This window comes from Amaranthus tricolor, chromosome 8, assembly GCF_026212465.1.
Source record: "Amaranthus tricolor cultivar Red isolate AtriRed21 chromosome 8, ASM2621246v1, whole genome shotgun sequence".
In the NCBI taxonomy this organism is placed as follows: domain Eukaryota; kingdom Viridiplantae; phylum Streptophyta; class Magnoliopsida; order Caryophyllales; family Amaranthaceae; genus Amaranthus; species Amaranthus tricolor.
Genome location: NC_080054.1, coordinates 26,770,451 through 26,782,194, shown reverse-complemented (window position 1 = coordinate 26,782,194; position 11,744 = coordinate 26,770,451). Strand labels below are relative to the sequence as shown.

General features: G+C 33.6%; 1 protein-coding gene across 1 annotated transcript; it reads right to left on the bottom strand.

Moving 5' to 3' along the window:
- Window positions 1-5,328: 5,328 nt before the first annotated feature.
- On the bottom strand, window positions 5,329-11,077 carry LOC130821195 (uncharacterized). Its single transcript, XM_057686879.1, has 5 exons — window positions 10,856-11,077; window positions 8,957-9,025; window positions 6,843-6,965; window positions 6,360-6,544; window positions 5,329-5,820 (listed from the first exon to the last, which is right to left on the bottom strand). Coding segments are annotated over exons 1-5 (453 nt in total). The 5' UTR covers window positions 10,931-11,077; the 3' UTR covers window positions 5,329-5,819.
- Window positions 11,078-11,744: the final 667 nt, after the last annotated feature.

Sequence of the window (11,744 nt, the reverse complement as noted above, 5' to 3'; positions counted from 1 at the left end):
TGGACCAAAATGAAAAGGAAAGGACAAGGAAGGATTAAATTGAGATTATTTACATAATGTATATTTAAGATTATTCTTGTACTGATAATTCTCTTAAATTCACTCGTCTTAAATTATTAATTTCTCAAATGTTACACTTACCTCCTCATATCTTTGGTTGTGTTGTGTATGTTCATCTCTCCAAACAGACTCGAACTAAACTTGATCCCCGGGCTATTCAGTGTATCTTCCTTGGCTATGGCGTTAATCATAAGGGATATCGGTGTTTTGATCCTATTCACAACAGGATGTATACCACTATGGATCTTGACTTTTTTGAACAATCCTACTATTATACCCAACATGATCCTCAAGGGGAGAGTGTTAATGATGACCTAAGCTGGTTAATACACCCAGTTGTGATTGATCAAGACCTAAAAGAGCAGGTAGGCGAAACTACCGACGATCTCTCTGAAGCCATATTACTCCTCTTCAGCCCATTCCAGTCTATTATATGAGCATCCTGAACCGCAAGAGGTAATTTTTGAGGCTCCTCAAGTCATTGATAATATTCCTAATTCAGTTGCTAGTGTTAAAGTACAAAACAAGTATGAGCTACCTCTTAGAAGCACAAGGGGAGTCCCACCAAAAAGATATGACCCAGAGTTTGAGGCATAACGATCTAGATATATGGTTGATAAGGGAAGTAATGAGGGTCTCTCAAAAACTGCATTAGCCTTTAATAATTCCCTTTACTCCAATGATGTGCCCAAAAACGTAGAAGAGGCTCTCCAAGATCCAAAATGGAGAAAAGCGATGGAGGAAGAGATCTCTGCTCTTAATAAGAATGAAACATAGGAGAAATGTGAGTTACCCTTAGGAAAGAAAACAATGGGGTGCCGATGGGTGTATTCAATCAAATACCTAGCCAATGGAACTTTTGAAAGGTGTAAAGCCAGACTGGTGGCACAAGGATACACTCCGACATATGGAGTAGATTATTCCAAAACTTTTTCACCGGTGGCCAAGATTGACACAATTCGAGTTTTGTTCTCAGTTGCTACAAATAAAGGTTGGTCGCTATACCAATTCGATGTGAAGAATGCCTTCCTACACGGGAAAATAGAAGAAGAGGTGTATATGAGAGCACCCCCAGGCTACTCAGGTGACTATGATCGAGGAGAGGGATGCAAGTTGAACAAAGCTTTGTACGGTCTGAAGCAGTCTCCAAGAGCATGATTTGGAAGATTCACTACAGCAATGACAAAGTTTGGTTATAACCAAAGAAATTCAGACCATACTTTGTTTCTCAAAAGACATAATGGTTATATCACATGTTTGATAATCTATGTGGATGACATGATCATTACAGGGGATGATAAAGAAGAAATTTGTGCTCTTAAGGGACAATTGGCTAGTTAATTTGAGATGAAAGATCTCGGGTAACTCAAGTACTTTCTGGGTATTGAAGTTTTGAGATCTAAAGGAGGTATCTTTATTAGTCAAAGGAAGTACATCCTTGACCTGCTTACGGAAACTGTAATGCTCGATTACAAGCTTGCAGAGACACCTATAGTTGTTCATCATGGCTTACAGAAGATTGAAGGAGAAGAACTAGCAGATAGAGGGCAATATCAGAGACTAGTTGGCAAGCTCATTTACCTCTCCCACACACGCCCAGACATTGCCTATGCTGTCGAAGTGGTGAGAAGATTCATGCATCAACCACAGATACAGCATATGACAACTGTTATGAGAATTCTAAGGTATCTGAAAGGAACAAGTAGCAGAGGGATCCTATACAAAAAGAATGATGACTTAGACCTCCTAGCCTTATCGAGTGTAGAAGCAAAGTTTAGAGGAATTGCCAAAAGAATAACAGAAGTCATATGGCTAAGGAAACTCCTTGGCGAACTACACTTTCCACACAGAAAGGCATGCAAATTATTCAGTGATAACAAAGCAGCAATCAGTATCTCTGAAAACCCAGTTCAACATGATCGCACAAAGCATGTTGAGATCGACAGAAACTTTATAAAAAAGAAACTGGAGAAAAGGATTATAAGTCTTTCCTTTGTAAAATCAAAAGATCAACTAGCAGACTGTAATAGTTCGAGTTATAATGAACCAAATATTCACATGTAAATATGAATTCCGGGTTACACGTCGGACATTTCAGTTAAACCGAATTCTAGGTCCGACGACATTCTAGTGATAAAGAAATAAATAAACGACAACAATAATAAATAAGTCAGCGAATATCTTATAAGTTTACTGCTCAAGAACCTTTTTGGCCTCATCAAACCAATTAATGTCTATAAGGTAAAAGTACTTGTGATTGAAAAATAAATTAATGTTCATTAAACATATAGCAATAATCAAGTGTATTGGATTGCTCAACTACTGTAATAATGTCCAATTCTCACTCTTCTAATCCCACCTGCAATCAACTGCTAGTTGTCGAATGACAACATCATTGCATGTTCCAAAGAGCATAAACAAGTACACGTTAGAGACTTCATATAGTGCATTATATAGGTTACATACAAGCAATGGGTTTATCCTAGCATGCAAAGGCTCTAACAACTTTAGTTTATAACCGACTTTCCAATTCCCCAACTCATGTCGTTGTCCAGCCTATTCGGGTCGCCAGAGTGTTACCAAAGTTTGGAGGAATACACATGGGAGAGCTAATCCCAAGGCAACCTCCGACCTAAGACGTTGCCCGTCCTGTTGGGGTCGTAAAAGGTAAAGTATACATACCCCCATGGTGACCGTAATGATCCACAATTTCCATGGAAACAAATAATAATGATTCCAAATCCAATGTAGTAACCCCATAGAGGTAATAAACACAATCATCTTCAATTTCCAAGTTAAACTCCTTTCAAATTATTTGAGGTGTCTAAGCCTTAGGTGATATACAACATCACATCATAGAATGAATACAACATTACTTTACATAACCAGCTACAAAAGAATGGTCTAAGTGTGTACCTTAGTAGCACGACAATCCAACACAATCACCTCAGGTACAGTATCTCAACCTCGTATGAATCAAGGTCCTAAACACAAACACACATTGAAAAATCACGTATTGGCATCACTATACTTCATATTATGAAATGATTAAATCATAAAACCCAATATTTCTTAATCTTAAAAACAACTCGTAATTTTACAGCCCTTTTTGTACAATTTAAAATTTTCAAATTGAAAATTTGACTTCACCACTGCGTGCGGAAGACATCAATTACCTTGATTACCAAATTTCATAATTTTTAACACTCATTTACTATTTTTAATTGATTTTAGCGTTTAAGCGAGTTGTAATTCAATCGGCAGTGAAACAACGAACAAAACGCACCTGAACCATAAAGGCATAAGGCACGCCTCCCAAGACAGTATATATTATGTTCAATTTTTTTTAGTTAATTCTTTTAATCTCATTCCTCAATTCAACAGATTTCGACCACGATACAAAAACCGTAACACAACATGTGTTATCACCCTTTTACCAAAATAATTAAATCAACCAAAATTATTAATAATTTTATAAAAACAGAAAATATATAACTCCATTTTCATATTCTCATTTGAAAATTAATATTACATACTAATATATATACATATCAACTAAAATCCTTAAAAATCAAACACATCTAAATTGCTTAAATGATGATTATCAATCTTATATCTTGAACACAATTAACCTTATTTTATAAATCAACCCATCACATATTTTCTTTTAAATCTCTACCCATGAAATACTTATATATAAATTAGTGATATATACACGTATAAACATAATTTCATCATCATATAAAATCATGAAATAAAATATAAACATACTTTTAATAACATGTTTTCATCACTAATCATTTTTTTCTATGTATTTCAAAAATAGTATGAACATGATTCTTTAAACAAATTAAAATTTTGTTAAAGGTTTATAAATCATGAAGAATTACCAATCAAAGAACAAAATGCTTGAATTAGGACACTTGAGCCAAAACCAAACCTTGAATTTATTTTTCTCCTTTTCTCTCTTTTTCTCTCTTTGTTTGAATGGAATGGAGGAAATGATTTTGGTTCTATACTAAACATCCATATGAAAGGTTAAGGCATGATTAAGAAAGAGATTAATTCATAAGCTTAAATGTCCCCAATGGCATTAAGGAGAGGAGCTACATGAATTTAGAAACCAACCTCCCCTTCATTTTCCATTAATTAAATTTTTTTTATTTAATAACAATAATTTGATTAAATGTTCAATTAATTTGTAAGGCGATAAAACCGTTACGTGATAAAATTATTACGCGACAAAACACACGTACTATGAAAACTTAAACGATGACGAATTAAAATGCACGTGTTTTAATATTTTAATCAACTAAAGTATATTGAATAACTATTTATTTAATGGTATATTAACGGGGTGTTACACAGACATTCTTATAAAGGCAGTAATATCGGAAGCTTTTGAACAGACATTGTGCAAGTTTGGTGTTTGTGACCCGAAAACCTAACTTGAGGGGGAGTGTAGGAAATATTAGGAGATATTGGTAATTATGTAAATATTCCATATATTGTTTGTTTCCTAGATTAACTCATTAGTCTTTGTATAAATAGTTGTTTATGTTCTTTATAATTCAATACAGTAAGTATTCACAAATCAAAACCCTAATCTTGTTTATTTTTTCGCATTTATTATTTTTCATTTTGTTCATGTTAGTTTTTATATAATTGTGAAATCTACTATTAAAATATGATCAAATTAATTTATGTTACAAAATTGGATAAACATCGAATCATTTAATCTGTTTTGAAGACATTTAATCCTAATCTTGGAGTTTTAGAGAGAATTGAGATCTTCTCTCTAAAAGTTTCTACTATATTCGGCTCACCATAGTACTTTTTCCTTTAATCTGTGCCCTAAGGAGGAACCAACCTAGTGGCAACAAAGATAACAAATTTAGCATTTGCCCAAGATTACTATGCAAACAGGAATTAGGAATCTAAACAATACTGTAGATACAAAAAACTACGTACCATACCCAAATAGAGGTGTGCACTTAGGCTAAAAAGACAAGTGTAAATTAATAAGAAATATAGAAAGTTGAAATTCATGAGATTAAAGAAAAAAAAGACCAAAAATGATCTAAAGGGCATGAGTGAAAAAAATAGTAAAGATTTAGACTTAACTTAAGCATACGAGATGGTAGATAATATAATTGGTGAGAAAAATTCATGTGAACGACCATTAGAACTTATCTATTAGTTCATATAGCAGAAAAACTTTTAAGATTAAAGATTTGGTATTATTGTTGTTAAAGACTGAAATTGACTTATAGGACTAGAATTAATCTATGAGTTCATATAGCAAATACCACTATTTTCATCGATTCTTAGATAACTCATTCATTTTTTTAACCCACCCTATAATTTTAAAAAAAAAAGGGCAAAAACTGAATCTTTCCATCCACTAGTAATGGATTTATGCTCACCTTACTACCAATATTTAGGTAAAATAAAGGTACAAGACAAAAACAAGAATGGAAACAAGCAAAGAGGTAGACCTAGTGTTATATATGAATAGATACAAAAAAATAGGGCCTTGTTGGCCTTTTTAGTTTATAAAAAGTAGATGGCAAATAAAAAATTCATAGGTCAAGTAACCACATAAATTTGAGAATTCTGAGTTAGGCTAATGGTTGATGGTTTTCCGTTTCACCCTTGTGAGTTGTGAAACCCCTTGCATAACTGTTGTGAGTGTATCTCAATTTGTTCCCTTCGCACTTTTGATTTAAATGAATGTATCTTCTTCCGTTTTGCCACTTTCTGCACGTCAACAGAACGCTATCAAAAAATTCGCAGATCAACACAAATGCAAGGTACAAGATCAGGCACTCAACCATGTATACATTCAAGAGTCAAGACCTCCCACAAGGTCACAAAAGCTTATTTGATTTGTTTACATATGTTATTAACAATATGTTTGGACGACAATTGCAGAAGGGAAAAGAACGGAACTACAAAGCAAAAGCGAAGGGAAGGCAAGGAAGATGCGCGTGTGTTTCTCTTAAAGGGTCCTAATTTGAAAAGAAATTGGTTATAAACAGGACAAACTTGGATTACTCCATTTTCCTTCCTACAATCTGTATCAAGTCAGAGGAAAATGAATCGAGTTCATCTTAAAATAAAGCTTTCAGAGACGAGGATAAGATCCTAGGAATATAACAACCGTATGAAGGTTATTCGAGATTCATACTCATCTTAAGATGCTAAGATTCAATTATTCCTGTGGCATGTTGCTGAACCCTCCCAACCCATAAATGCAAAAAAAATATAAGGCAGCAAGTAATGTACTAAGTACTCACCACATGTTCATGATGACAGGGTCCTTAGTTTTTATACGAAGTTTTACTGTACTTCGTGGCTGGCTATCAGGAACTGCGGCTGATGAAATTTTCCGTTTCAAGGCCTGTTTAGTTACTTCAGCTTTCAATAAAGCATCAATGTCCGCGTCATCACCATTACTTGATCGTAAATTTGAGGGATCAACCTGAAAATCAAAGTGTTATGCAAGAGCAAAATGCAATGTCCATTTTCCATTTCCAAGGTATATCTCACGTTTGTGTTTCAGAAACTAGCTGCTGAACTTTTTATTTCATAATCTCAACGTAATTTAGTAGGTGAAATCAGCAATTTGGAGGCCATTTTGTTTTAACTTTTACCAATGCTTATTAACCAGATTCTCTATACGTTAGTGTTTAGAAGTTCCTTTATAATTGGGACGGTCATAGGTCTAAGTCACTGCCTCAAGTGATATATATATGAACGCTGAGTTATAAGAGAACTACCATTTCATACTGAGCTACACTATTTGAGTATTGCAGGATGTCAGAGGCACTTGCATTCGTACCAATGACCGAACCAAACCTCTCATTTCCCTTTGCCAGTAAAGCTTCTACCACAGCAATCACCTGATAAAGACATTACAGTTCAGTGTAATAAAATTTATGCGATGATAAAATTTTATCCTATACAACTGTTAAGTTCCAAACTTAGAAATCAACTTCTGAAAGACTGAAACCATGAGGAAGTATACAGAATAAACATCTCTAACGGCCCATTTGGTTAGTGGTACTAAATGGTGGAAATGGAAATGATTTATAGTGTAAAATTTAATCAAAAGTTCCATGTCATTCCCATGGTAATGAAACTTTGATCACAAAATTTTTTTGTTTACATATTTCCATTACCACCTAATACCACCTCATTACCGCCTATCAAACGGGCCATTAAATGTTTTCTTAATCCCATTACAGCTTCCTGTAAGCACATGATATGAACTAAACTTCTCACTAAAAACCATGTATACGTTTAAACTATGTACAAACTAAGAAGCAATCCACCTAAGAGCACTGGTTTTCTTTGCTTGTTCAGCAGTATGATGATTTCTTGGTGATACACATAAAATTCAACAAAAGAAGCGAGGATTATAACTTAAACTCAAACCACTTAACAGCTATTGCGGTTGTGGATCAATTTTACACTTGGTCTTCGATAGTTGGCAAACAAGGACGAGACCCTGGACACATTTTTTTTTCATTCTTCTATTGGAGAAAATTCCTTTTGCTAAATAACACTGTTTCCTTTCTTTCAATCTTTCTCTTTCTAAGTAATGTCATTCATTCTTTGACCTTTTTCATCGTTGGGGTGGGGTTTTTCCTCATACTTACACCTTGTCCCTCTTACCGTTACCCCACCCACGGGAATGTAATGGACTTGAGTGAAGTTCTATCCAATAGGGTCCTACAATTTAACAAACCATAACCAAAGAGTCTCACTTTATACAACATTACAACTAGAATTAAGGCATCTTAAAAAACTTTAATGCTATGCAACAAAACATTCAGTACAAGAGATTAATATGCAGAAATTATACATTTAAGAGACATATTTAAAATTGTATATCCTCAACCTTATAATTAGTCCAATGAGATTCGTCGCTTTTTGCCATGTCAAACAAGTTTCGTCCTAGACTTCCCAATAGGGGTGTGCATAATGATCCAATCTAGAATTTTTATCCGAATTTCGAAGGCTATATAATTTGGATCGGTAATCTGATATTTAAACCGACTGTTTGGATCGCATCCGAAGAGGGGGTTTTAAAAGCAATATATCAGCTTTGTATTTAAAAAAAAGTTATGTTTTATTTTTTATGTTTTAGAATAGAAGGCTCTCACAAGTCAAAACTCTAAAATAAATCCCGTCAATACAGTCGCCACTCTCAAAAAACCTTGATCCTCATTTCACTCAAACCCTAAACTAAATGACCTTCATCCTCTCAAACTGTCAAACACCTCTGCTCTCTTCAGTCTCATTCTTTTCAAACGCGACAATAACTTAAGAAACATGAAGTTTACTTGATACAGAGCATTGCACACTGCAATAATTACCACTAGTCAAACATAAGGCACATCAAGGACCTGCAAATGTAAGAAACCTTGCACAAAATAAACCAGAACCATATGCTTTAAAGGATATGCAAATGTATTCTCCAGATGTGAACCCCTTATCACAGAAGTGGAAAAGCGATTTGGTGGCTTGTTCAAAATATTAACCAGAAGCAACATGCCATCTCATATCCTTTTTCTAAGTTTTGAATTGTTCATAAATTAAAAGTATCATATTTTTTATTGGCATTTTGAAAATGCACATAAAATATAAATTGGCAATTTTAAACCTAAAAAATGTGGATCCGATTCGGAAATCCGGATATTAGTTTTTATACGGAATTCCGGATCGTATTTTTTACTATACGGAAAACCAAATATCATAATCGGATCACATCCGGTTTTGAACATCCCTACTTCCAAGCATGAGCAATCACAATGAAGTAAAAAGAAAAAAAATATATATAGAAACAATAGGTGTGGAAGTCGTCAATAAAAGTTCTAGATATAATCACCTCTTTAAGTTCCTTTTCCATGTCCTTATATTCAGAATTTCCTGGGTCAACATCCAAGAGATATTTCACCTTAAAAAAAAGAAATTAATCAATGAACAATCACTTGAATCAAGACAACACAAATTATCAAATAACAACGAACCCATACAATCAATCAATTTCTCTACTTGATCACTTTAAGATTATAACTAATCACTTAAAGGGAATAGATAAGACTATAAAAAGTTATCACTTTAAATTTTTAAGTGATCATTTTACGGTTATAATTAATCACTTTAAAATTGTAAATGATTACTTAAGGTTGTAAGTAATCACTTTAATACTATAAAACATGATCACCGTTATAATTGGTCACTTTCAAATTGTAAGTGGCCATTTTAAGATTATAAGTGTTCGTTTTAAGATTGTAAGTGTATACTATGTCAGCCCGATTTTCTCAAGTGTTTGTTTGTAAGGAACATAAGTGAACTAGAAAGAGACTTAAATTTGGTCAAAATCCTCAAGAGAAATATCATTTAGGGACAGGTATTTAACGTAGAGACTTTAACCCCAAAGTCTCAACTAAAAGTCTAACATGAAAAACAAGAGACAGGACTTTTTTCAACCATAAAGTCTCAAACTCAAGTCAATGTTAAAAGTCTCACATTTCTCATTCCTTCATAAACAATGTTCAAGTAAATGACAATGGCTTGATTCAAATAACACTCTTTTCCATATGAACACAGGAATCGATCCATAGTCAAATGTCCAAGCAAACGAGGCAAACACACTTTGTTGCAATTAACCTTACTAATTCTCTCGATACCTGCTTTATAGAAGTACTTACAACATACAAGGAGTAGGTATCGTTTGTTTGTTGAAACTATATAGTACTAATGGTAACAATTCGTAGGGCAACCGAAACTTTATTCATAAAAAAGCTTTTGTTCATAATTTTTCATTGCAGCACAATACAACATCGTCGTAATTCAATGGAATGAATTTTGGTAAGAAAATAAGACAATTTAAATAGAACAAAACGACCATTAAACTTGTGTAGAGAAATACAATAATACGAACAACTGTTTAAACCAACAACCAAACACGGCTGTAGATTTCTTAGTTCTCCCAACATCAAATGCAATAATTTTCAGAATAACATAAAGATAATCTGGAAACAGTATTTATCAAACACTTCAATTCCGCTCCGCAATGAAATAAGACAACCAAATTGTCACAAACCCTAACTCAAAAATATAATAAGTAAAATTGTTAGGAGTTTTGGTGTGACTTTGAGCGTACAAATGGTGTATGATGAGGTTGATGGTGTGTGGAGGTGTGTATGATGATGTGGGAGTCATTATGGACTTTCTGATGAGCCGCTCGACCTACCCTGTGGCATGCTCGATCAAGCCAGTTGGCTCAACCTAATCAGTGAGCATTCTGATCTACTGTTCGACTGAAATTCAAGCCGGTCGAGCGAGGGTCCAGAATGCACTCTGTTTTCTTTTGCTATAAGTTTTACGGAAATGTTTTAATGTGGGCCTTTGCCCAATTATTTGTATACAGCCTCTACTATAAATAAGAGTATCATACACTCACTCCAATGTTGATTCAAATTCTAGAAACACAAACCCATCTTTCTTTATCTTCTGTAATACTTCCTTGTTAAGAGTTTTTCAGAACTCCATTGTTTAGGACGTAGCCCATATTGGGGGTGAACCTCGTAAATTTTGTCCCTTTATTTTTGCTTTTTTTCTTATTGTTTCTCATCACTTATTATTAAAGTGTCATTTCATTGCATTGAACACCCTTGCCATTGGTCTTGGGTGTTTTCTAGGGATAAAGTTTGATCAAAAATCAATAAAAAAAACCGGACTAGAGAAAAGATTAAAAGTGATGAACAGAGAAATAAAGAACCTGTTGAAGCTGTTCTCTGTGAAGAGATACATTAGAGTTGAGCTCTCGAATGCTGAATTTTATACCGCCTTCCATTGATTTGATTTGAGAATCGATATTAGGTAAGTAGAAGAGAAATCACAAGCCGCGCTGCCCTAAGATGGAAGCAGATTATTTTCATCGGAAATTTGATTATGAAATTAACAATTTAAGGGTTTATTTAGTTTATTTGACTTTGTAACGGTTTTTCCGCCTAAAAAAGAAAGGACTATTAGAACATTCCATACTTTTACGTGATACTTCTATCTCAATTGTCTATCAAATGGGCGGATAGATGCGATATGCAGTGTTCTATTTAACAGAGAACATAACTGTATATCATTTTGATTTCTACATATCAATTAAGATAACTTTGTTAATATGATAATTATCTTGAGAATATAATTATTTTATATTATAATTATTATCATTTTATTTATTTTAAGTAATATTTTAGATATTTCTTTTCTAGTATAAATACAATGTAATGTAACACTTTTCTAAACTCTCTACATGGTATTAAGAGCTTTGATTTTTTTTCATTCTTCTCTTAATGGTCTAACACTCCCAAACACAAAAAAAAATTGATTGTTCAAACCCTTATCTCACCCGTCGATGGGGGTAATGTTAATCTCACTTCCAAACCAACCTTTAATTTTTTTTGCTTCCGCTAAACTCCATGGCTACATCATCAAAACAGTTGTCAATATTGACAAATGATGGTATCCATACAATATGTTTTTCATTACCTAAATTGATTGTTCAACAATTCAATGTCCCTTTTTGACGAAATTAGTATAAATTACGATTCTAAACCAAGACTAAAACCAAATTTTATTTCATAAAACTCATATTTAACTTTCTTTTTCAT

What these genes read in the sequence shown, in the direction of transcription:
- LOC130821195 (XM_057686879.1), bottom strand. Translation starts at nt 10,930, where the DNA reads ATGGAAGGCGGTATAAAATTCAGCATTCGAGAGCTCAACTCTAATGTA. An exon ending in ACAGAGAACAGCTTCAACAG is followed by an intron (nt 9,026 to 10,855) that starts GTTCTTTATTTC and finishes CTTTTTTTTAAG; the next exon opens with GTGAAATATCTCTTGGATGT. An exon ending in GTGTAGCTCAGTATGAAATG is followed by an intron (nt 6,545 to 6,842) that starts GTAGTTCTCTTA and finishes TTTGATTTTCAG; the next exon opens with GTTGATCCCTCAAATTTACG.